At 35.9% G+C, this 26,758-nt stretch overlaps 3 protein-coding genes across 4 annotated transcripts; 2 read left to right on the top strand and 1 right to left on the bottom strand.

Annotated features, from left to right (window-relative positions):
- Window positions 1-26,746, bottom strand: LOC105264071 (uncharacterized). Its single transcript, XM_011300653.1, has 4 exons — window positions 25,996-26,746; window positions 25,788-25,936; window positions 2,745-3,278; window positions 1-1,953 (listed from the first exon to the last, which is right to left on the bottom strand). Exons 1-4 carry the CDS (start codon window positions 26,242-26,244, stop codon window positions 1,758-1,760), a joined length of 1,128 nt encoding a protein of 375 aa, XP_011298955.1. The 5' UTR covers window positions 26,245-26,746; the 3' UTR covers window positions 1-1,757.
- LOC105264070 (carbohydrate sulfotransferase 11) lies at window positions 6,497-22,540 on the top strand. 2 transcript variants are annotated; one of them, XM_011300652.1, is made up of 8 exons: window positions 6,497-6,994; window positions 10,494-10,663; window positions 20,555-20,811; window positions 20,897-21,137; window positions 21,230-21,409; window positions 21,497-21,654; window positions 21,716-21,806; window positions 22,417-22,540. In XM_011300652.1, exons 1-8 carry the CDS (start codon window positions 6,982-6,984, stop codon window positions 22,423-22,425), a joined length of 1,119 nt encoding a protein of 372 aa, XP_011298954.1. In that variant the 5' UTR covers window positions 6,497-6,981; the 3' UTR covers window positions 22,426-22,540. The 2 variants fall into 2 exon arrangements, with proteins under 2 accessions (XP_011298954.1, XP_011298953.1); XM_011300651.1 differs by lacking the exon at window positions 22,417-22,540 and having other exon boundaries at window positions 6,712-6,994; window positions 21,716-22,092.
- LOC105264069 (carbohydrate sulfotransferase 11-like) lies at window positions 23,171-25,878 on the top strand. Its single transcript, XM_011300650.1, has 6 exons — window positions 23,171-23,414; window positions 23,823-24,100; window positions 24,173-24,419; window positions 24,487-24,681; window positions 25,083-25,240; window positions 25,666-25,878. The coding sequence occupies exons 1-6, from the start codon at window positions 23,250-23,252 to the stop codon at window positions 25,778-25,780; spliced, it is 1,158 nt and encodes a 385-aa protein (XP_011298952.1). The 5' UTR covers window positions 23,171-23,249; the 3' UTR covers window positions 25,781-25,878.
- Window positions 26,747-26,758: the final 12 nt, after the last annotated feature.

Consider the following 26,758-nt stretch of genomic DNA (forward strand, 5'->3'; position numbering starts at 1 on the left):
AATGAGTGTTTATCAAATAGCTCTTCAGCTTTCGTCGCACGCGTGTACTTTGTACGAAGACAGAATTTCCTATGTATTTTCTACGATTTATTTTTCTACGTGTGAAGCATCACCCACGAACGCTGAAGAACCAACGAATTAACATAATTAGTCTCCACTAATTACCAATTCATCCCTTGGTCTCCTGCATTCGCCACTCGTGAGCATCGAACATGTAATTAGACCCAACAAATCCCTGTCTGAATGAACCAACGAATGACTCTGCCCTAAAATTCAAAGTTCTGGAGAAAAAAAAATAATTGCAATTCGCTTGAGCTTGAGCACCCAAAACACAGATTTAAAAAAATGCCTAGAGAACCGATTTTAACCAGTCGATGAGACGTAACCAGTAACAATTAGCAGAATCATTTGTTTTCTAACGAGAAAGAAAAAGATAATCGAGTGAGAGGAATTTCTAAGGACGAATGAAAGAGGATAATTAGGCACACAATGTTGTTCGAAGGTAAAGGCCTAACGAATTATCCCCTCGCAATAACGGAATTAGAAAACCCTGTAAATAGATAGCCCCCTGTTCTCATCCTATCAGACGTTTCTGTTAAAACCATCAAAGGAAAACTGAAGAATCAATTATCTTTTTGTGGCTGATAAGAATATATGCACGTTGGAGAGCCTCAGAAGGGAATAACAAAAAAAAACTATGATGAAAAATACTTGCCATACTAGTGTTATATGGACAAAAAAACTTAGTGATATTTGCGATACTAGATAGACTGAGCCATTAAGTAACGATACCTAGAGTGTAAAAGGGAATAAAGAGGGATGCCTGGGCCTGCACCCCACTGAATCGTTGAATAATCCAGCCTGCAACAATAAATAATAATGGGTAATGATAAGAAATTGTAAAAACAAAGTAATGTCCATTATCATTTCACTTTCTTGCAAACTGCGATACTGAACGATTCGGTGCCCAACGACAGATGAGAGTCAAAAAATCATTTGTTGCGTTCGAGATAACGGCCGAGTATTAGTATTATTATTCATCAGCATTTGAGAAACAAAAAATCGAAATAAAATCCTGTCACCGTTACTCATCTACCTCTTTTTAACGTCATGAAACAAAAAAATAAATATCGATGAGTTGTATTGTTGCCTAATGTGGTGATTGAAAGGGATATGAATTGTCATCATTAATCGGCATAATTGAAAAAAAATGTTGAATATTAATTGACAAACATCGTTGATTAATCAGTCAATCTTAATGTTTTAATATGAAAAAAAACTATGTATTTATTCTTATCGTTTTCAAATAGCCGGACCGACAGAGTTGTTGCATTGAAACACGTATATTTTCATTGAAATTGTTAATGCTTAATATGCTGGTAGGAATTGTTCAAAGCTTCAGGGATATCAAAGCTATTGATCGAATAGAACATGTCACTGATTCGTGGATAACGATGAAAATGTGACTGAATGAGAACATGAGTGATTGAGGTACGTAACAATGTGCCGATCGTAATGATGATATTTTTTATCGAAAAATAAATGAAACAAAAATAATAAGAAAAGTGCTCAGCGAGTTCCATTAACTCACACTCACTCAAACTCACTCTACTCACTCGCAACATCTATTATAAAATATGTGCTTTATATAGTTTAACAAAATAAATAATTTGAAAAATACTAGTTGAGTTTTTAAACACCTCTGAACTACTGTTCTATCACTGGGTTCATTTATTATGTAATCATGGGATTGATGACTATTCTGGGATGAGCAAGTCTGTGAAGATACTGGCATTGAGTATTTTACGTAGGTTGAGCCCCTCTAATCTTAATTCGATCTCTCGTTCTAGTGCGATCGCCGCCTCGAGCAATTTGTCGCCTTTATTTCTCTCTGTTACTTCTGGTATTTCTGTTTTCAGGAGGTGAAGAATTATGTTCACTTGTGATGTTGATCTGTGAAAAAAAATAATCATTTCAATCAATTTCAAATTTAAAAAAAGGAGGGGAACAAATATATAATTGACTAACGAAAGTTCAAGAATATTCAAGGATTTGGGTAATTTTTTTTTGTTGATATCCTTTTCTATATTGACATTTGAATACTACGCATTTATTCAATGATGAGACTTTGGCTTTCTTATTTCTTTTCTTCAGTAAATTTATGGAATTATAAGAAGCTTGAAAATTTTAAAGATCAATTTTCTCTTCTAAAATTCGAAATCGATAATTTAATTAGCAGAATCATTGGAGAATTTTTAATAAACGCTTGTGCATCAGATGACGATAAAGTCTAAAAACGGTGATATCACGAAATTTTATCCGAACAAATGTATATATTTCTATTGATATAGACAGGACCTACTGAAACGAGTATTAGAAAAGAAAAATTCAAATCTTTGCAGTAGCTTTTTAGATATTGAAGAAAAACGAAAGTTGCTATATGTGAGGAACTATTGGACCGATCGTACTAAAACGATGCATCAAAGTAAAGGTTGATGATACCTATCATAAGTTAGAAATTCTAATTTTTAGCTACAAATTTCACGTATTTATGTAGAATTTTCTCAAAGTTAATCTTAAAAATTCCGAATTTTCCAGCACATACGCACAGGCACGGTCTAAAAACATCGTCTTTTTGCCTTTCATAACATTCTAGATAACTTGCAATTGCAATGATAAAATCGAAGAATCAGTCAAATACAAGGCTTCCATTCGGAAGCAAAAAAATCTAGACAGTGAATTACTTGGCTGAAATCCTCAAATTGACGTCGTCCTCCCCCAGGAGTATTTCAATGATGCAATGCCTGAGCATCTCCGTGTGCTTAGAGACATGAACATCAGGAAAGATCTCATTGAATCCATTCCCTTCCATGAAGTCCATGAGTTTAGCCCCGAGATCCTGTCCCAGTGGAATACTAACAGTTGTCTCGACAGAAGATGCTTTTATCGCCAGAACACTCTTCTCGAGGACAGCCGAGTGTCTGGGTGTCATTGACTTGTCAACGGCCTGAGCTGCTGTCATGCTGAAGGACTCGATTGGGGTCTGGAGATAATAGCCCTCGATCTCGTAACTGATGACACCGTGACCCTCGATAACTTCGCAATCCTCGAAACTCGGCATATCGAGGACTACAGTGGCCACCTTATGTCCAACATCTGGAGTCACATTCTCTATCCTATTCCACAATGCTGCCTCCGTCATTTCCCAGAGGCACGTGACACCCTGCAACTCCCTCTGACCCTTTATCATCACGTACACAGTTGGTTCCACCAGCACCCTGTGGACAGAAATGAAATAACCGATGTTATGGAAGAAAAAACTATCCCTGAGAGATAAATTGATTTGCTCGAAGTGAATCTACGTCAAGAAGAAAAACTACTTCTGACTATGAAAATTTATTCAAACCGAAACCTTATTTAAATATTCAATTCTACAGTCAATAAACTGAAATCAAAATAAGTATGAAAAGAAGCCAATTTTCATGACCATTTATTTGTTGAACGATATATGAACTAAAAAATATTCACATAAAAATTTCGCAGTTTTTTTTTTTCATGTAGAAAGAATTTCAAAGATAATTAGGATTAAAAAAAAAATTGAATTTAGTTGGAAAAATAAATTTGTGTTCAAAGTTTTGAAGTTCTGTATCTTATCGCGGCCTTTAGCACCAAAGGATCAATGCGGATGGATGTCTTGCAGTGGTGATAGCATGTGGGCGGGGACGACAATAGCAATCACTCGTTTTTCGACTCTGCTTGAACATTTTTCATGATAAAAGTGTCTGCAGTTGTCGGAAAACGGAAATGCAAGGGAATAAAAACGTGTTGTGAGGAGATGGTATTTGTAGGAATTGCTGGGAGAACTTGGAAAGAGGAAGGGGTTGTGATAGGAGGACCTTCGGTGAGTCTGATAACGGTAGTGTCACGTTCTTACTGTTATTTACAATTTTGAATCGTGCACTGGTGAAAATTATTGTCGTGGCGACAACTTCACAACAGAAACACGCAACAGCCAAAAAATGTTATTGAACAGTTTCATTTTTTTATGCCAAAAACGTAATAGTAAAATAGTGAAATAACGAACATTAAACAAAAATGATTCTTCATCATTGGAAATGTTGGATTATTCCAACAAGCGATGGGTTTTAGGGAAAAAATCTCCATTCTTCACTTATTAAGTAATTTTAGAAGAATAATAATTAAAAGATATTTAGAAGAGTAATAATTTTCATTAAAATTGTAATTTAAATTAACGGCTGTCTAACGATGCATTAACAAGCGCTAAAACTCGTTAAATTTTCTTCTGTAATCGAGAGACAAACTGGCAATTATTCCCTCGTAAATTCATAAGTACTAACGACCCTGATTGATTCCCTCCCCCTTCATATATGAATAATCATTCCCAATCAGCGGAAACGAGTGGAATAATCGTGGATCGATGCCCAATCACTCCCCCTCTCCTGTCCCCACCTCTTACCATTTCCCGGATGCAAACAATTTTTCAAACTCATCAATTTTTCAATTCCGGGACCCACCCAGGACATTATGATTCCGCGATTCTCCTGACTCATACGTTCATCAATCAGAAAAAAAATGCATGTTCAGTGAACCGACGTGAAGCGTTTAGAGTTGCGTAATATGTCAAATATTAATGCCACGAGCACACCAGGAAGTGCTTTTGAACATTGAAAAATGAGACCAGAATAATTTAGCATACGACTGTTTAGCATCAGCCAAACTGTCTTCTTGACACATCTTAATGTGTACCGAAACGTCTATGTTTAGGGCCCCTGTCTCTCATCGCATTCAATTTATTGCCGTGCAATTTGCACCTACTACCCAAGTACTTAATCTTCTTACCCTTCAGTCATAAAGGCGGATCAAATTTTTTTTTCACCAATCCGACGATGTCCGGCTTTATAGTCTCTGGCTACGAACCTTAATGAAGATAGAGTGATTCGCTCGAATGCCCGGGGAATGAACCCCACCGCAAACTAATTCTGGCTATTGGTAATACCCAATGAACCAGAATCCCAATTCCGCATTTGAATGATTATTCGAAGAATTCTGAACATCCGATTACAGCTCGCTTCTTAGTTTGGATGCTTCGGGTACTTCGCATTGCTCCGGGAGTTTACATTCCTTTCATTGTGGAGATCATCAGGACCTGGATGCAATCATCGGTGTGAATTTCCTGGAAGAATTCTAAACGGAAAAAATTCGGAGGAATTTTAAAAATCATGAGTGTTCAAGAAAACTTCATGTGGACAATTTTTTGTATTTCCATCAAATTACTCATGAGAAATTACTTCATCTCTATTCAATGAATTTACTTTTTGCCCAATGAATAAAGGGAAGAGTCTTTGTAATCTTTTTCTACTGGAATATGACAGTGAATAGGACCTAGTGGTCCGATTGCAGACAGGCGGAAAGAGTGACTGGGTTTCAGGTCAACTATCGACTGTGTCAGTAGATGTGCATTCTAATCAGTCCCGAGGTTGAGAAAAAGGAAGGAGAAATGGGAGCAAAAGTTGCATAACTTTTTCTTGAAAATATTTTTGTCAGATCTGGCCTTGATCCTTTATTGTTGGTGATGATGAGCTTCCACTGGATGTTTGCGTCTGCGCTTCAGCATGTTCACTGGTAAATCGACCCGCGAAATGCATCTGACCAATCTCAACTGGAGATACTGTGTAGAAAGTACTGACACTTCCGACTTTCAGCATTATTCTCTGTTGTCGTTTCCTTATTCTCGGAATTTTATCCCTGACATAAACAATTCTATCGCCCACTATTCTTCAATTTTACCGAATAATTCGATCAAATGGGCCAGAATTTTTTTAGCAGACAGCATTATTTCCAACTATTTCGTGACTCGATCCCCGTCTTTGATTGATTGATATTTTTTGATAGGTTCTTTCGAATTGTTTGACTCAATTCAATTATTTTTTTTTTTAAGAATCTAGAGGTTTCAGCTTTTTGAATTCTTGGTTTCCTTGGCACGATGAATTTCTTGAAAAATTCATTGCTGCGAGATTTTTAGAATGCAAAATCGATTATTCACTTAAATAGATGAAACCGAAATCTGCAAGGATGGCAATTTATCAATGATTTCCAATCTGTAGTATTACGGTTTTTATTTAATTGGAATTTTCAGAATATTTCCAATAAATGGTTTAAAAGAAAACATTTAATTGCGCGGTTTACTCGCGCATGTCATGCAAAACTTTCAAGTTTTGTCAAATTATCATTGAAGTTGAAACAAATGTCAGATCATAACAAACTATTTTTTCAATTATTAATTTTGTTTACGGAGCTCAGGGTGTCCGAAATAGTCTAATAACTTGTCTTCCTATAAACGGAATTTATTGGTTATTATTATTATTTATGATTAATAATTGTTAATACTAATGTTTTTAATCTATTTTCTAAACGAAAAATCACTGTGAAGATTAAGAAAATAATGAAAAAAATATATAGATGTAAGTGAAAAACGTTCCACTGAATTTTCTAAAGAGGAAAAACGGATTAATTTGTTATTGCAAAAAAAGTATGGAAGTTGTCAATAGTTTTGACGTCGATACTGGAGTGTATCCCCCACCATTTGTGGAGATTGGAGTGTGTTGGTATGCGCCGAAGTGTTTGGTTTTGGCGCTGGCAATGAAGAGCGACAGCGTCGGGGCGCCCGGCGTCGTCGACGGATTACTCGTTGTGGACAGTGCACCAGAGAATGCCGCCGTGAACGGATGCACCCTGGGGACATATCGTCAGCACATTCACACGTGTTGAATCCACATTCTAGGTGATTAGAGATAAATACGCGATCATATCCGGACCCGTACCGAACTTTTCCCCTACTCACGGGGCAATTTTATCGCAGCTTTTTCGGTGAATTTTCCTCTGGGGGAAAAGCCCGGGTGGAGCTGCGACGAGACGCCGAGTCGTCGGGGTAAATGATACTGTGATCAAATCCCTGCGTGTATGCTAGGTGGAGGTAAGTCTCAATATTTTTTTCATTATTTATTTATCTTATAAGGAAATAATGGCAAACATGCGGAGAAAAATAATTATTATTGCTATAAAAAAATCGCATTTTGAAGATGTAAATATTTGTATAGATTTACTTTTGCCGAGCAAATTTACTTGGAAAATGTGAATTCGTTGAGCAGGGGCATTTTTATCTCAGTTTAGTGCGCGGAAATAAATACTTGATAAAAATTTGATGTTTTTTTTTTAAATTTCCGAAGAAAAATCTAAAACTTTGTCAAGGTTCTGAGTGACTTTCGGAATCGCTGGGCGAACCGTGAGTTCCGTAATTTTTATTGAATATTTCTGTGCGGAAACTGAAAATTGGGATTTTATCAACAAGAAATAGAAATAGTGAATTTTAGATCTGATATTCAATAGAAATAGATTGAATTTTATGACGTTCTTGAAAATGACTAGTTTCCAATCCCTGAAATTCAATTTCGTTTTATCAAATTGATTTTCTTTTTATGGCACTATACAGAACTTAATTGCGAAAAAAGTGACAAATGGAATCGAGAAATCGATTAGTTTGAAATATTCCAAGGCTGAATTGCCAATCCAGGGATTTTTCAGTTTATAAAAAAGTAAACCGGTTTTCCCTCCGTACTTTTTACGATGCGATAAAAAAAACCTTCGGTGAAATGAAGAAATTTTCATCTGTTAATACCGGGGTAAAATAGGTTGTCTTTAATTCTGGAATTCAAACGAAAAAGGATTTTCCCAGTTGTGTATTCGCAAAAATTTTCATTTGTCAGGATCTTTCTTTATGAAACACAATAAAAAAACACGCGAAAAAAAATCAAAATAATTTCACAATACTGGAATATTCCGTATGAAAAAAACCTCTTAATTTTGATAAAACCCGAGTGTAAAAGCCCTGAGAAATAGTTTCCAAGGTAATGAATGCATCAAATGAATGTTTTTATCTGCAGTATGAGAGGGAATTCCCATATATTTTCCGTTTTACCCATAGAAAACATTTAATTTATTGAATTTCTAGAGATAGAATTTTTCTTGCGAGAGGACTTAGATGAAAAAGCAACATTGGCGGCAAAAATAAAAATTAAACCCCTGTCCCATTAATTTGAAGTAATATTTTTTCAATTAAATTCTGTAGTTGCTATTCCATGTAAATTTTGTAGAATCCCCCGCTGTCTGCAACGTACATGAATAAGTGAGTCAGCATCGTTGGTCGTGTGCACGACAAAAAAACTGACTTTTCCACGTGAAAGAGACAAAAAGAATCAACAGAAAAGGCTAAATTGATTTCCCATTTATGCTCGTATCTCTGTGAATTCTTTCTCGAAACTGTTTGCACGAAAAGCGGATGAAGGAAATCGGGCGGATCGTCGAGTTCAATACAGCAAGAGAAATACGGATTCATTAGTCCGTTCAGTAAAGAAATCTCGGTTACTTCAATTTCCCACTGAGTTCATCCCATCGCAACCACCTTGTTCCCCGTAATTCGTGGTATTGCAATTATGATCGCCTTATTTCATGGTCTGTTATTCTAGAGCCAATAAAGTCCGTTAGAACTAGTCCTAGCTTCATTGGTTTCATTTGATACTGGGAAAATTCAGAAAGGGGCGTTACAGCACATTCTCACGTACTAAACAATCTTCATGATTTCTTCATTTATACAGAGGAAATATGAAAAAAAAAATGACTTTGCTCACCGATTACATACAGGATTACGAAAAATTACACGCGATACTGTAATCTTTCACTGAAAAATAACATAAAAATTTAAGAAGTCACGGAAAAATTTGCCCCAACCATTTTTCGTTCTATTAAAAAAAGGAGTAATTTATGTTGAATATTTTTTTCTGTGTGCTAAATAAAATAAAATTATTAGGTATTGACCCAAAAAAATCCTGCGAATTTAGATAATCGATAACTTTATTTTCACATTTCCGTAAGTTTACTAAATTAAATTAAATATGATTTTTCTTAAGAATGACTGAAAATTAGAAATTGGGAATTGAACATGAAATAACAATTTTTCTCCATAAATAAATTACTCTCCCGGGATGAAAATAAATATAACTAAATTACTAAACATAACTAAATTACTCTCTCATCACAGAAAACACGAGAATTGCCTCATTAAAAAAGAAACTTCTAGTCAGTTTCACCTCGATATCGTTGGATTCCAGGAGAATTGAATGAATATTCCCATGCATTACTGCACATTCTCACGCACTGAACAACACAATTACCTTCGCCAGTCCTTCATTAGAATTAAAAAAAAAAATCAAAAATGAATACGTTAAACTTGCGGAATTCGCCTGATTGTAGAATTAATATACGCGAGTGTCACTATCACATGGCCTTTTGCATTGAATATTTTTATGTGAGGTGTAAAGAAAATAATATAGGAAACAATTCACATGGTAATCGAGGAGAGGGTGTACCCTATGCGATATCCATCGTATGGAATTAATTGACTTGGGTTTGCCGGTAATATGGGCATAACAAGTGAGGTATACACCCGTGTACAGAACCAGTACACAAGCATTCACCGAGAGGAATCATACGGGGTTACGCAATTGTCAATTGCCATCTGGATTGACGTTTTTTTTCTGTCTTACTTGATTATTCACCTTGTGAATAAACCTCGAGATAATCTAATAAATATTTTCCACAATTCGCTGCGGATGTCCGTCATCAGGAAGTTGAAAAAATTATCGTTGAGAAGGTGGAGATAATTATGAAGGAATTGCATATCTAAATTGGTGGTGATTACATCTTTGTTGTAAACTTGTATGAATATTCTATAATGTAAAAAGTTCTATTTTATCATCTGTTGCGAAAGAAAAACTTCAGGCATTTTTTAGTGGAAATCAGTTTTTCTATGAAAATGTCCTCTTAATCCTACAGCAAGTATTAGTCTTTGAAATGACAATCAACTTGAATTGTATTGGACTGATCACAATCTTGGGAGTGCGTGACCGAAAAAATTAACACGGATGGATAACGGACAAGTAATTACGAAGGTTGCGACAAATTTCACACGGTGTTAAGAATTTTTGGTTGCAATTTCTGCCTTTTCGTCTGTCTCTTCTCTTCCATTACAGTATTAATCTTGAAACATATCTGAATAATTTAAATAGTATCAAAAGACTTGAATTAATGCACGAATATAAATTGACGATTTCAAATAATTATTAAATAATTGTTGTCTGAAAATCCAAGTAAAAATCACATTACATTTGTTATGTTCACACAATTTGAGCAATGTTATAAAATTGATTCTTAAATTTTGATATTATGATCTAATAGGGTTTTTTTTTCTTTTTATTTAAATTGAACTCGATGTGACCTCCACCAAAAATAGAAATCTGCAATGCGAATTTACCAGAATTGTGTCCAGAATAGACGTATTGAGTCATTAGTTGAACAATTTACACGGCCAATGAATCAGATGTTAATTTGTTTGTTATTGTAATTTATTGTGCTTTCAGTGCGCTATGAGTACAGGCGGAAAAACAATCACAGAGAAAAGATGACACCACGCAGACACGTCCTGGCTGGAATTCGCAGGACGCTACTTGCAGCTGCAGTACTTGCCATCATCATTCTCGCATTGTCGAGTCAGGACAGCAGTAATAACACAGTGCAGTCACCATTGGAAGTGAGTACAAGCACCCATTTCTATTTTAATTGAACATTAGCACTGTGGAAAATTGGCAATTTTAATATTCAATTCTCTCCACGATATTATTATGCAATAACGATAATTTTATATTTTCTATCAAATTATTGGTAGATATTTGATTGAGAATGCTTTTAAATAATGAATATACTCTTCTCGATTTGAACATAATAATCTTTCCGAGGACATTACGCTTGAATACACCTGAGTATAATATTTTATTAACTCATTCACGTTCTACTTTCCCATAAAATAGCGAAATATCGCCACACGAATTCGCCCCACATCGAATTTCCCTTATAATTTGACAGTTAACTCTAAAAATCCCATCACCGCCAACTTTCCCCTAAAAACGACATCATAAACCCCCATATTTGTCGGATGTGAGTAAAATTACCCACAAAAATGTCGACATAATCCAGATATTTTGAGTTCTCTATATCCAATATTTATGTTGAATTTCAAATATCTACAAATTCGTTCATTGGTCAAAAGTTTCAATATGCAAATCTGTTGACAAAATTACCCCGACTCCCTAATTTTTATTTTATATCTAATAAGACAGTATAATCAGAGCCAGTAATTTTGGGGGAATTATTATCTGATGGCAGTTCTATTATGTGAAAATGTCTGGGCAGTCAATAGATGATTCTTGTTCCAATTTGTAATTTTAATTCCTTGTGTCTAATAATTACGGAAGATAAATGATAATTGCTACATTCTCTAAATTCGTCGGGAATAGAGCATAAATATTTTTTATTCCAGTAGATTACCTCTAGATACACCCGATTAAGAGATATTATCAACTCTTCCACGTTCATCCTTGCTATAAATGCCCGAATCACCAGGAGATGAATTCCTTCTACATCGAATTTGCCGGGCAATTCGACAGTAAACTCTAAAAACACCATCTCCTTGAATTTTCCTCCAAAAACGGCATCATAAACCCCCCATATTCGTTGGACGCTAATAAACTGGCCCATAAATCGTCGGCCACACTAGGAAACGGTCTGATTTCCATTCAATATTCTTGCCCAATTGGTAGAAAAAAGTGAAATTTTGCCATTTTTGGAACTAACGTTAAATTCTATTAATTCTTTCATCGATAGAAACTCTGAATATTTAAATCAACGATTAAACTCCCACAAGACAATTAAAATTCTCAATTTTTTAACGAAGTCGACTTTAACGTTTTTTTAATTATCAATTAAACATGAACTCGTTTCGCGAAAATGCACTGCACTTTATCTGATAAATGCGGAATTGGATTGAAACATAGGTTTTTTTTGGGTTTGAAAATGAGATAAATCATGATGCAAACCTGTGATTTGCTTTGACAGCTAAACCGCTGTGAATTATTTTGCATACTTGTGTTATAATTCACACAATTTTACAATAAATCCAAGATCTCTTGTGCGCCTCAGCCGCAGCTAGATCGATTACGGTTGTTGTATCACGATAGTCTCTGCAAAAAGTTATACGGTAAAACGGGCCAGTTTAGAACACAATCTCTTCACGGTATATAGTCGCACTTGATAAATTGCATTGTACATAGATATCTGAAGCATAACTATATATTTTCCATATTAACTATTTTCAATTATATAAATTTATGGATGTTCGATTTATATCGCGTAAACCAAATAGTAATCGATTTGATTTTTTTTCCTGTATTCCCTGCCACGATATATATTCCATGTTTTTTTTTTATTTTGAATACTGCCGAGCCGTTGATATTTTAAAAATTTTAATCGATGAAACTCTATTTAAACACGTGTTAAATCACTTGAATTTTAAAAATTCAAAGGAAAAAGAAAGCGCTCATTTTGTAGTTAATTTTTTGAACTGTTCACCATAAAATTTTTAACGAAAACTGTCAAACAAAAATTTTACGATACAACATTAACACAGATTTCTCGCTAAGGAACATATTTTTGGGTTCACCAAAAATTCGAATGCACTTGGTTATGAGAAATCATCAACTGAGGCATAATCCAAAATTTTTTCTCTTCGGAATTTCCCCTGAGATAATAAATGCAATTGTCGAATGCCTGATTAAAACACATTATTTGCTCATCCACATTGTTTCTCCTCATAAAATGTAGAAAGTACCACCAGTTGAGTTCTTCCCACGCCGAACTTCCCCTACAATTCGCCAATAAACTCTAAAAACTCAAACTTTTCTCCGAAAAACGACACCCTAAACCCCATATGTTCTTCCCAGAACACACGCGAATAGCCTGAAATTCACTTTAGCAAAAAAAAAAAAAACCACCAAGAGTACAAACAGCAAGAGACTGAGAAAACTTTGCACAGTGGAAAGCGAGTTGTGATTTTCACGAGTTCTTCAGCCTCTCAACTCTGTGCGCGTTGAGGAGAGATGGGCCTGGAGAGAAGAGAATATCTGCAAGTTTTCGCATCTCTTCTCTGTGGCCTTCGATTGGATCGTAAACTCATCGTAAAAAAGAAATCCAGGGGTTTCGAGCATAGCCCATACCTCACATCAGTGCTTTGGATTTTTATGTACCCAGTGAGTAAACCGCAGGAGAATTGGGTATGAGAAAGAATCCGCTGATTTTTCATTTATATCACGCACAACCGGGAATTGAAACATAATATTTGCTGTGGAATATTACGTTTACATAGCGAAAATACTTTTTGAAGTAGTAATTGAAATATCGATTGAAATATTATTCAAATTTGCAATACAGTTTCAAGTATTTGACTGAAATATTAAATGTCAAATAACTAAAATAACTAAATGTCAAACTAATTAATCCCTAAAAATAAATAGAAAGCTGCAAATATAAGAAATAAACTCGCGCACCAGTTAATGAAGTGAACATGAACCGTTTAATATTGCGATTCCCAATAAAAGTAAATGAAAGATAGAGGGCAACGGGAGAAGTGAAAATTAATGATTGCAATCTCCCGTGAAGACTCCGGGGGCTCCGGAGGCGTCACATGGAGGGGTATAAGATGAAAAGTCTGACGAAAATAGTACCCTACTACTTGTAGACTTCTCGAGGAGCGTCCTAATGTACTCGGGATTAATTAATCACTCGAGACCTGTCAAATCAGGCTGTTGAAGCGCATGGGCAAATTTCGCCCTGTCCGTGGGGTATGACTCAACGAGAAATCCCCAGATGAGGGTTGATTTCCCCTGGACACCTTCTTTCACCTTCATTCCCCTCATTCCTCCAATGTAGCAATGTCTGTCACCACCGGATCAACTGGAAAGTCGTGCATTTCATTCCTGTCGTCCCCTCCATCGAATTCCCCAGTGATTGCAGCCTAGGGAGAGAGGAACAGAGTGAAAGCCCAAAATAGAGTGAGTGACGCAGAAAAAAGCGTCCAACGACCGTTCACAATGTATTTATAAGATTAAAAGGAAGAAACTCGAGGAGAAATCAATCTGGTGACGTTTGGGGGATGCAAAGTGCTCGGAAAACTTCCAAACCCACAAAGCCTCTGAATGGTCGGCGATAGAATTCAAAAGCTCGGTATCTCTCTTGCTCTTGCATTTGGCAAACCTCCAGACGCATTGCGGCAGGTGGTAGCACCTCCAGCGTAGTAATTATTTTTCAAAACACTCATTTGTATCAATTGATCCCATTAAGAGGTGTCAGGAGATATATTTTTCGGTTTCCATAGAATTTCGCAGGGATTAGAGTCAAGGGAATGTTAATTGCATCATTTAACACCAGGAAATGCTGCTGTCAAATAATTTATTCCATTCGTTTGTCTTCTCAGTTAATTATACATCTCAAATAATGCACATTAATTTCCAAAGTGTCTTGAGTCACTCTTTTTTTTGCCATGAATTTGGAGTTAATTTATGAAGAAAAGGGAAATTATGTTATGAATACATTTAGATAACTGTTTTCATTGAAAAAAAAAACCCGTTGAGTGTTCAATGAAACTTATGCAACCAAGAAAATCAGTGAAACCCGGGGAAAAACAGGTCGTTATTTTACGGGATTCTCTCACAATTGGCAATCTCATGAACGATAAAATTTCAATTGTAGTTATTGAAAATAAAGTGAATTCTACTAGTGTGTACCAGAACTTTTAACAATGAAATTTTCTATCGGGAAATTAAAATTCCTTCGTAATGAAAACATAAGCTGCAGTGGGTTAAAAAAATAAACTTCCTTCAATGTCTCATTAAGCTCGACCTTGCACACGTTAGGGTAAACATGAGTGTAACGTGAGGTTCTCCAGAACAATAACAATATCCGATAACAATATTTGTCGTCCAAAAGCCACAGCCGATTTTCCTAAACTTTCCATCAACTCTCTATTTCCTCACGATTTGGTAGATCTTGAAACGTTGAAAAATGATTATTCCACGTCACGCACATCTAATGTATCAGTGTGTACCGAGTCACGATGTGAATCCCCGACGATTTTGACCATGCAACCCTTGTATGCATGATAGTTGAGACCACAACGATCAAAAGACATCACGGAAGGTCTTTTCTGCGCGGGGCAGAAGCATAAGCTGTAAGTGGGTCGATCGATTCTCGGTGAAATCCCGTAGATCGACCTTTCTCCAACCCCAAAAAAGAATGAAAGAGTTGATCCAACGCACGACATCTTCCACTAGCTCCAACCTATACCCGGTGATAGCAGAATGTCATGTGGACTAGATAAAATCGAGAAAAGTGATTGCCTGGTAATCATGCCATTTTTTCTAATGACACAGATGGGTAAAGTCGATAAGTTAAGTTATCCAAGAGCTGTAATCAAGTTCTTTGACTGTGTGACAGTCTTCCGGAATTTTTTCATCTGCCGGGGATACGATCTCGCTTTGCCCTAGAAAATGAAACTGATGAGCAGATGAAAAAAATTCTCAATTTATGTAAATCAGAGCAATCGATTTAGTTAGACCTTCAAAAATAATTCTCCTAATTTCGATTTTTATACAAATTAATGTTTCCCTGAGTTTCTTCAGAAAATATCTAATTTTCTATTGAAAAATTCCTGGAGATGTCAGTGAATCTACCGCTAGATTAATATTTTAACATCTTCTGTAAGAAGTCACTTGAATATTTTTCTCTGAATGAAAATTAATGAGCGTGGGATTTCCCTTAAAGGCATGGAAAACACCAAAGAATGAAAGTAATGCATACTGTAAAATTAAGGTAATTATCATCAAAGTCAATAGCAATACTCCTTATTCATACGAAATTTAGGTTCTCAAGTAGAACTAACTCCTTTTGCACAATTTTGAATTGACATTTACTCATTAAAACTATTCAAACTGGCACTCTAATTCCCTTATTATTCTGCTCCTCTTCTATTTTATCCCACAAATCTGTCTCTCAAACCTAGATATTTAATTTTCAAAAATCTGTTCCTGCCATCCGTATATTTTCACAATATTAATCTAAATTGTCGTATTTTTTACTTGAATCAATTGTAAATTCATTCTTTAATTATATTATTATTTTGTGTAATATTTACTGCAGAATGAAAGCTTTGTAATCTACCGAATTCAAGTTTCCCTTTTTTTGTCATATATCAACTCAGTATAACCCAAGGAGTTCAATAGTGCAGTTTTGAGACCGTGCCTAAATGTATGTGTGTATGTATGTGTGTATGTATGTGTTTTTTTTTCCACTCATTGCCCCTGATTGTTCACCCTCATCTCTACCTAATTAAATTTTTTCTTTCAAATATCTTATTGGGACCTATCTATCGCCATCAATAAAAATTGATTTCGCTGATTTCAGTCTTTTCTTTTTTGAAAATTCGTTTGTTTCACGATAATTTAAAAAAAATGATTGGAATTAATTAAATGACGTCTTAAAAAAATTGTCCTGATGTTCTCTAGGCCGAGTTCGAAGGTAAATAATAATTATTATTGCTGGCAGCAATAATGATTTTATGTCATTGCGGCTCGGATAAAAACGCGTTTTCGGCCACAATGACATAAAATAGCATCATAGCCACGGTGAAAAAAGTGATTCTGACTCATGCGCGTTATAATCCTCGTCTCCGAGTCGGACTATAAAGTCGCATTCGTCAGATTCCCTTTTTCCGTCCTAGGCGTGAAATATACTATTTTTTATTTCTGTGAAATTCCATTTTTTATTCTACAAAACTAATGCTTATTGCATATTGGAGGTATAAGGCAACTACAATTCCAATTATCATTTCGTTGAACGAATATGCAGAGGAAAAATATTTGGCTCTTGAGAATAAATACTTTACTCTAGGGTTTCTCGAAGCCAATAATAATGATATATTGAAACAAGTGGAGAATGGCTCTTATATCGCGTATCATATAGTTTTCTTTTAATAAATTAGCAATATGCTTCCGAATGCTTATTTTCCCCATTATTTTCCCTTTTTGAATAAGCTTTCATTTTTACTTCATTAAATTGAATCATTCGGTAGCAGTGTACTATATGACCGAAAATTCAAATTAATGGTGTTCAAATAAACTTTTTCAGCGCTCATTTTTTTAATTCATTAAAAGATAAGTATATAATATGCGATATAAGAGCAATTCTCTACTTGTTTCAATATATAATTATTATTCGCTTCGAGAATCCCTAAAGTAAAGTATTTATTCTCAAGAGTAAAACATTTTTCCTCTGCAACTTCGTTGAACGAAATGACAATTGGAATTGTAGTTGCCTCATACCTCCAATATGCAATAAGCCTCAGTACGTATAAGCATGAAAGCTAATTACCATCACGCAGTTGACCTTAACCTTCCCCAGAATAATTTTGCGTTGGAAAAATTGCATGCCCACTGGCTAATATTTCTCTCTCTCTCCTTGATCCTTGAGAAGTGACGCAGTGAAATTGAGAAAAAAAAAACGTATCAGATTACATGAAACAGCATAAAAGCCCCTTGTTCATGACACGTTTGAGGGATACGGTATATAACCGGTGGAGAGTAGGTAGTATGGCCCACATTCGTTGCGGCTAGGGGGGTAACACCAGGAAAATCAATAAACGGAAGGCGTCACTTGTGCATTCAAATTCTAACTACTGTACTGGGTATTCCACCGTTTGATGCATCACGTGTCGTTTCACCTGTCTGAAACATTTATTCATATGATAGCAGAGTAATCGGGAATTCAGGGAGAAAAATGCAGTTCCTCGAAGTTCCAGTTGCAATATTATAGCTGCTTATCTGGATTTTCAATTACGCCAGGATGTATTCAATTGCAATTGAAACTCCACAGAAATTTTAGACCTGTCGTTAGGTAATATATCGAAATGCGAGGAAGATAGCGATATTTTTGTGTATACAGTTTTTGTAGAGAAAGATGGGAGCGAGAAAAAAGATTATTATGAAAATATTACTAGTCTTCTTCAATTCCAAGATATTTTCTAAAAGCTGACTTTCAAAAAATGCTGATATTACAGTTTATCATTTTCAATAAAATTTTTTGAAAATCGACAGATAAAGGGATTCAAAAAATTAAGTCATTTGTCAATGAAAAATTGTAGACAAATATCAAGTGCAATTTTCCACACTGCGCAAGGAGTATGAAAATGTTTGAGGAGGATAATAAGATTAGCTGACCCTCGGAAGAATTGATCGAATGAAATAGTCGATTTAATTTTGGCCGGGGTAATTGGCCCACTGCGGGTATTGAGTCACTAATTCCACTGTTTTTCACACTAAATGTATCTGATATGACAATCGTTTAAAGAATTGAACAATTCATTTTCAGACTCAATTATCTTAATTGCACGATATGAATGAATCAGAAGATTAAGGTGAAGATATAAATGATGCGGATGTGGGCCGCAACGAAAATCGTCGGACATTTTTTGCAAAAACTGTTCATCAAGGCCATTCCCGGGCGAAAGAAATAAAAATATTCAATTTACGCTTTTAACAAAATTAAATTACATTTACTGCGAAAAATTGAATATTTAAGGGTGAAAAGTCTGATAATCTCTAAGTTAATGAATATTCCCTGAAATTCGAAATTAATTCGAGTTTACTAGAAGAAATTTGACGATTGATCAAAAATCAAAGAATATACTTCTCCCAGCTTTTTTCATTTCTATAAATTCGTATGAAATTATGTATTGATTTTGTCAATTTGAAATATTTATTGAAATTTTAATGAGATGTAGAATAAAAATTCTAGATGAAACTGCGAATTTTTTCCGGAAGAAAAAAATGAAATCGATTTGAAGATTGTCGTTCTCAGTTAAATAAAGATAATCGTCCTTCTTACGGATTGAGGATGACCTCGCCTATACACTCTCCAACGCGTACATTCAATCCACGTGTGTACGTCAAGTTCACTCAGCAAATCCAGTTCAATTCAGCTGCTTATCTCTTAGGCAGCGATAGTTGCATCGTAACGCGTTTAAATTAATGCGTTGGCAGAATCTATATTAAATTCATCCGCCAAAATTTCCGTGATTTTTCTACAAGCTGCGTTAATCTGATTTTCAGAATACCCCAGAATCTGGAATAGGCGTTAAAGAATGCCTTCATGGAATTTAATATATCAGAGGAATGATGGTCCCCCTTCTGGCAGATAGAAAAAATATCCTCAGGTCTTTCCCCTTTTCAATAGTACCCTCGTGCTGTCAATAGGGCGATAGGTGAGAGGGCACTCTGCTTGCAAAAAGTGGCCACTTGGTTTCCACTTTTTTCCTTGCTGTCTCTCTACTTCTCCACAAAGACTCGAGCAGAATTAAAAAACCACTGAAAACTCCTCACGTTCCCTTGCCTGTCCCACGAACCTGGTGAACACTCCAATAACAATGTTCCTCCACGCAAATGAAACAATATTAAAGATTGCGTGGACTGGAACAATTTCGGAGATTCAAGAATGGACACTTTTTATTGAAATATAGTTATCTCAGGCAACTGTGGAATAAATTAAACTGTGAGAAAACTATCCAGTAAAAATACGAAACATTTTTTCCATCAGAACCTCTAGGCTTCATCTACAATTTTTAGTGGAGAAAAGTGACTTTTCTACCGACCTTGAATTCCTAAAATTAAAAAATCATCATAAATTATGGGAAATTATGAATTCAGAGTTCATAATTTTTTTCAATTCAGGCGAATGCAATGCCGCTTGAAAATTACCAATCTACCTATTAAATTTCAATTGTTCCCCATAATAACGAGGAATATAACACTTATAAAATCAGTTATTTTGTATGAAGTTTCTTGAGGGCTTATGTATTCGGTTTGAACAGTAAAGTTTCTCGATCCATGGCATTAACCCACGTATATATCCAACATAAAGGTGTCAGTCAGTAGAGGTTTGACTTGTAGTCATGCGGGTGTAGAATTATTGACCACATGTACATTTACCTATGCCTTCACGGCAAACGCGCACAGCACACAGTCACAAGTGGTCATGAAATACATAGAGGAGGTCAACTATCAGATCTACTTAGGGTAATTGCAGAAATTGGGAAATTGGATAGACCTTGGTAACCTTATGATAATGAACCACTCGAGCGCCTCACTCTATTGAGTCATAGTCAATTTGTTTATCTTCATGTTCTTCAAAGTCATTCAACAACTGCCCAGTGCAAATGTTTGTTCTTGATGTATTTACAAAAACATTTCATGTCCTTCTCCTAATCAACCACTTTGTTAATTGAATTACATCCGAGATGTTTAAAAGATTTTATGGATCCAATAAAATTCAAAATGATAAACATTATAAAAGGTTAATATTATGAGGTTTAAACATATGCTTTGAACAAAATAGTTATGAAATTCGAAAAAGAAATGAGGTTTTCAATCTCAATTTCAAACTCCTCCAATTATATTGTGCCAATTATTCAGTCACCAACAAAAATAAAAAATCGTTATGTTTTCATTGTGCTAAATAATAGAAAAAAATGAATACTTCACAGAAGGAAACATCGCAGAATGCGGAGGAGAGGCAATTTGAGTTGAGTAGTTCAGCGGAGACTGAGCTGAGATTGAGAGAGCGAAGGAGATTATTAACGGAAAGATGTTCGGAAGCTGGTCTAGATCGTCCTGGAAATGATTCACTGCACAAGCCAAATGCCTGGGAATTTTTTGTCAACCGTGACTACCACCTCATCTGGTGCAACGTATTCAAAGCCGCTTCCACCTCGTGGATATACAACTTCAATAGACTGGCCGGGTAAGTCCAATTGAGCCAAGTAAACCTCTCCATTTAAAGATGAATAATTCACCGAAAGAGAATTGAGATTGAACGTTGAGTGCAGGTACAGTCCGCAGTTCTTAAAAGCCTCGAAGGCCGTTCCAGTGTCACTGGCTAGACAGAGATATCCCAGGCCAACGGCCGAAGAGCTTGCCAGGTATCTCAACGACTCGGTGAGCTTTCTCATTGTGAGACATCCATTTGAACGACTACTCAGTGCCTATCGTGACAAACTCGAGCAGAGTCTACCCAACACACTTCACAGCAAGCTTGGAGTGAGGATAATTAACCAGTACAGACCCAAAGTAAGTTGACTCTTTCATTAATTTGCCAAGTGCCTGAGGAACTCGTTGACCTCCTTCTTCAATATTTCAAATGCTTATCCCTGGAATTGTAGAATCCTAAGAACACAATGCGACAGGGGCCTCGGTATCCACTCTTTGAGGAATTTATCAGGTGGTTACTTTGCGAGTGGCGTGCTGGTAATGAACTGGATATGCACTGGACTCCAGTGTTGCAGTTCTGCACACCCTGTCAAGTTAGATTTGATGTAATTGCCAAGTTTGAGACGCTTCAGGTGAGTTGGCATTGTTACAGGGTCAGGAGAAACTAATGAATGAACTGCACCTGCAGTGGGTCAATTGATATTTTTCTTTTGCTCCAGGAAGATCAAAATTACCTCATAAAACACGTCCATCTGGAGCACATGATCCGCCCGGAGTGGAAGAACCCAGCCAAAGGTGCACAAACCAGGGATGTCATGAAATCTTACTTCATGCAATTATCCAGAAGTCAAATAGCTGATCTATATGACATGTTCAAGTGAGTAATTCACTTGCTTAATTCAGTGTCGCAGTGACTAATTAACTCTCTTACTCTGCAGGTATGACTTTGAACTCTTCGATTATTCACCGAATGAGTATCTGGCAATCGGCAGAGAAGAGCCCACTACTTTCGAGTGCAAAAATGCCAGGGTAACTTCAATCTAAATTAATCAAAAAAATTGCATCAGCGAACAACGAAGGAACGTTTATGACAATTCGAGTTTTCCAACCCACTCATTAAGCTTCTTCGCCTTGTTAGGACAACTATTTTCTCAATTATTCATTACGATCTTATGAATTGAGTGAATGAGTCGCACATATCGGACTTAATTTAAGTAGCTAGAATTTACAAATTGATCGCCCATGAGAATGGCGCAATTAGCATCAAAGACGCTCTGTGAATGCACAAATAAATCCGTAAAATTAATCCTTTTAAGTACTAGATTGTTCGTCTCATTGCATTTTCTATAGCAATTATTTTTTTCATCAGTCAAGGAAAAAGTCAGTCAGATCCTTACCGTGACCTTGAATTACATTCAGTTTTATGAAATCAACATACAGCATGGATTTGGAGATTAACATCTACTCTGCTGATATTAAAATCATAAAACTCATTGGATATATTGCAATAGTGCCTCACGATCCATCAACGTATTATGTAATTTAATAAGAGATGGCCTAATTTAATTACAAGAGTTGTAATCCCACTGTATTAACAATTCAAAAATGGAACTAAACCAATGTTACTTGAATTTTTTAGATGAACTAAAACCTAGACGTTTCGACGGTGAGGAGAATTAAGAGAGCGACCAAATAAGAATGATTATAAATCGATATTTAGGTGTTAATCAATTTAATGTCGAGCTAGCAGCTAATTAACGTAATAATGAAGAATTGTTATTCAGTTGTAAATATGTACATGTAAGGATACTTTAAAAAAATATATGTTTTACATTAGAAAAGTAAAAAAGAGCCTCCATTATTTTTCTGGCAGTAATGACAGGAAGTTGTGAGTACAAGGACGAATGCAAAGAAAGCAAAGCCTTGCAATTATGGAAGAAGTAATTGACATGTGCATACGTTGTTATTATACAAGGCCACATAATTATGACTTCCCAAATCGTTTTTTTTTACGTTCTGTCGTGACTCAGAATGACAAATTGCTATTTTTGAGAGTAAACAGGAGAATTGTGAATAGTCTGTCGAGCAACGAATTTAAGAATAACTATAAATATTAACCTAACACCCCATAATTTGAGATTATTAATATTTCCGGAGGGATAATTACAAGAATTATTGACCATTGGCATGAATATCGGTACAAAGATTTTTCTTTTTCCTTATTATTATCAGTCCCATCAATGCAAAAACTAGACCGATAAAATTATGAAAGGTATGCAGTGAACTGGATAAAAAAAAATATAAACTTCGCATTGTTATGCAATTGGCTATTGTGGATTGGGGTACAATATTTTTCCTCTTTTGTTATCACTTGATACTCGTGGGCACTTAAACAGTATTCGCTGCAGTATGTCGTGTGAAGTGGAACATTCGTAACGTCATCAGGATATTTCCACGATTATTGAGGACAATATGACGCTGAATGGAGATCTGTTGCTGAAGGGCAGTCTTCGGAGATTTTATCAGCTCGGGACGATCAAGACGATTGCATTTATCATGGGAATAATTTTCCTGATGATCTTGGTTGTTTATAATTACATCTCCATTACTAGTGAACATTTGAATGAGTTAAGTGAGGTGAGTTGGAGGGAAACAAGTTCTCAAACAAGTTTTGTTTTGTTCAACGAAAGTCGTACCTTGATCGTTCAAAATTGTTCAACTTTTTATTTATTATGCTTCTAAGTGTTTAAAGTGTTCTAAGTCGTTTGTCTCAAAAGGCAAACGATTAACGCGAAATTTGGCAATCTCAGATAATATCCCTCATGACGTGAAGTGGAAAGACAAATATTTTTTCTCTGAGTTACCGGATTCCTCTCGGAATTATTATTTTGTTTACAGTGTACGAAGGATTTATTTACATGTAACGAACAGATCCCGTTAATGTTTCAAGGTCCATTTGAGAATGAGGATACAGCTGAGTCTTAAATACAGACAAGACTTGTTTGAGAATACTAATAACAGAATTGTAATAATTTTGGTAAACAGTATCAGGTGCTTGCGCCGACGAAATCAGCAATGATAGCGACAATTCCAACAATTAATTACAAATTGGACGGAAAAGAGCAGCTCGAAGCTGAATTTCTGAGAAGAGGAGATCATGTCAGAGAAAAATGTAAAGAGTTGGGGCTCATCAGGAGGCAATATTATATACCCAGGCCAAATGCCCAAGAGTTTTTCATCAACTATGACTATCATATTATTTACTGTAGTGTTTTCAAGGCTGCTTCGACTTCGTGGTTGTACAATATGAACTTGTTAGCGGGGTAATTCAGATTTTATTGTTATATTGGATGTGCTCTCAACTTTTCATAAGGCCAGGTTTATTTCTTTTCTAGTGTTGCTCCAGAGACTTTAAAAAGAATTCTGGAAACGGTATCTCCCATGACGGTGGCGAGGAGAAAATACGCGAGACCTTTGCCCTCAGAACTTCTTAAAGCTCTCACGAAGAATCTCAGTTTCTTAATCGTTAGACATCCTTTTGAGCGGTTAATCAGGACTTATGAGGATAAATTCATTTTAGAAGGGGATGACAAGTTCTATCAAGAAATGGGAGAGAAGATAATATGGAGAACGAGATTACAGGTAAGCATAATCGAAAAATTATGTCGATGTGGCATTCGGCGATAATTTTTCATAGCCATTTGGGTAGGACGATTTTTCGCTGCTGAGAGATGGAACGATCAATCAGACGTACCTACCACCCTCGTTCGAGGAGCTCGTCAAGTTTACGCTCTGCGAGTGGAAAGATAATAAACTCCAGGATGAACACTGGAAACCTATTACGAAATTCTGCACTCCGTGTCATGTACCTTTTGATTACATCATCAAGTTTGAAACACTTGAGGTATGTTAGAGTGATTGGAAAATGTTATGGCGAGATCTAATGTTTGTAGCAATTGATGGTTTAAAGGCATTTGTGCGATCGATTAGAGAATATTCAATCATGACATTTCGCAGTTTTGAAAATATTTCAAGGTTTTGTAAAAATCATTATTTGCAGAAGGGAAATTATTTTCTGGTATATAATACAAAGTGGAAAAAACCAATTTCGCGTTGAAAACTGATTGATAGCACGGATTGTAATATTTACAAATATCCGGTTTTTAATTTTTAATGGTTTAATAAGAGTTCACTTTAAAGAACTTCAAAAAAATTTTAAAAATTTTCTGAGTCCAAGTGTGAGGAAACATTCGAAAGACAGAAATTTGTCAAAATAAATACCAAAATTTGACTATTAATTTTCAGAAGGAAGAGCAGGTACTCATAGAACGTGCAAACCTTCAAGAAGTTTTAAAACCCAGATGGGAAGATGATACGTCAGATGAAAAAATCGAAGTGTTAGAGCAAAAATATTTCTCCACACTCTCGAAACAACAAATTCTCGAGCTCTACAAGTACTACAAGTGAGAAATTAAATGAATTGAATTATTGCTAGAAGTTCTCTGAAGCAAACATGCAGTCACAATTGAAGGAATTTATATTAGTTATTATTATCATAAATTAGGGAAGATGTGAAAAATTTTGATGTGTGAAAATATTCTGGAGATATTTATCCACAGTAATTAGCCAATTTCACAAAACTTGACAGAATCTGTCGACGTTCTTTGTAAACTTCTAAGTTGTGACTGCAAAATCACCAAAGAATTGTCCTGAGACTCATGATTTAGAGCTGAATGATGCCTGAGAATCATGTCATGATTTACAGCTGAAGTAATCTACAAAATCCTGGAGCCATTTAAGCCCCAAAAATTTTCCCTTTTTCCAAACTGTCAATATATGCATGTGTGGGATACTTCAGCTGATAATTCCACTTCAACGTAAATTTTAGGGCTGATTTCGAGCTGTTCGAATATTCAATGGACAAGTATCTGGCGTACGGACAGGACGTGCCCTTCGTGTCTCTCCCCTGTCGACCATTGCCCCGCTTAAGAACACGAAAATAGGACTAACCTAGTCGACGTATTCTGAAGATCAACACCAATGACCCATTTGTCATCCACTACTCGCTGCCATACTCCAGAGACAATCAGGGCAGGTGGACCTACACTTTTCTTCCTTTTCTGACGTTTCAGTACAGGCACACCAGCCTCATCGTAACGCTGAATCAGAAATCAAATAAATGAGGTTATGACATGAATGTTGTTGATTACATCCTTACCTCGGAATCGGTGTCAGTGCCAGAGCTGTCAGCGTCATAGTACATAGCCTTTTTATGAAGTTTTTCGAGGATTTTATCAGTGACCAACTTGATTTCATCGTTCTGCCTCTTTCCACGTTCAATCTGTTCCTCCACCTCGGTCAGCTGTTTTATCAAGTTCTCATCTACAGGATTATACACCTGGGGAATCTCGATTATCTCGTCCTCCTCTTCGTCCAAGGCGAATACATCTTCATCGTCGGTTTCCATCAGGAAGAATTATGTTCTCAGGAGTTGATGGTGAATATCAATAATGCCATGATTCGTTTTGATTTGACAGATTGCGTCCTAAGAGGCGCTAAATATCATGTGAGCTCTCGCAACAGGTGTGTGGAACTGCTATGTATCACAAGAAATCAAAATCTATCAAGATCACGGGCAAAGAGGATTGATTGGTTTCCACAGGAATGTTTCACAGCGGTGGCGCGTGAACTAATTATGTGAATAAAAAAGATCCCTTTGAAGATGTGATCACTCGAGGATGGAAGCAGATAGTCATTTTGAGAGACTATGTCCGATCGTCGATAACTGAAAAATTCAGGCTGTAAATTAAGTTGTACCCTGTATATACGACCGATTTTTTTCCAAATTTTTTATCAAATGTGTCTAGGCAGTGTAGGAATGGAATGAAAGAGGAGAAAAATGGTACCTGATGTTATCGGAATTCCGAAATATTACGAATCACGGCATTTAGAAGTGCAAAATTTCAAGAAATAACCAATCA

This window comes from Fopius arisanus, unplaced genomic scaffold (assembly GCF_000806365.1).
Source record: "Fopius arisanus strain USDA-PBARC FA_bdor unplaced genomic scaffold, ASM80636v1 scaffold00019, whole genome shotgun sequence".
Lineage (NCBI taxonomy): Eukaryota > Metazoa > Arthropoda > Insecta > Hymenoptera > Braconidae > Fopius > Fopius arisanus.

What these genes read in the sequence shown, in the direction of transcription:
- LOC105264070 (XM_011300651.1), top strand. An exon ending in CAGTGCAGTCACCATTGGAA is followed by an intron (nt 10,664 to 20,554) that starts GTGAGTACAAGC and finishes AATACTTCACAG; the next exon opens with AAGGAAACATCGCAGAATGC. An exon ending in AACTTCAATAGACTGGCCGG is followed by an intron (nt 20,812 to 20,896) that starts GTAAGTCCAATT and finishes CGTTGAGTGCAG; the next exon opens with GTACAGTCCGCAGTTCTTAA.
- LOC105264069 (XM_011300650.1), top strand. Translation starts at nt 23,250, where the DNA reads ATGACGCTGAATGGAGATCTGTTGCTGAAGGGCAGTCTTCGGAGATTT. An exon ending in ATTTGAATGAGTTAAGTGAG is followed by an intron (nt 23,415 to 23,822) that starts GTGAGTTGGAGG and finishes TTTGGTAAACAG; the next exon opens with TATCAGGTGCTTGCGCCGAC. An exon ending in GAGCTCTACAAGTACTACAA is followed by an intron (nt 25,241 to 25,665) that starts GTGAGAAATTAA and finishes CGTAAATTTTAG; the next exon opens with GGCTGATTTCGAGCTGTTCG.
- LOC105264071 (XM_011300653.1), bottom strand. Translation starts at nt 26,244, where the DNA reads ATGGAAACCGACGATGAAGATGTATTCGCCTTGGACGAAGAGGAGGAC. An exon ending in GCACTGACACCGATTCCGAG is followed by an intron (nt 25,937 to 25,995) that starts GTAAGGATGTAA and finishes TTTCTGATTCAG; the next exon opens with CGTTACGATGAGGCTGGTGT. An exon ending in AATTTGAGGATTTCAGCCAA is followed by an intron (nt 1,954 to 2,744) that starts GTAATTCACTGT and finishes TTTTTTTCACAG; the next exon opens with ATCAACATCACAAGTGAACA.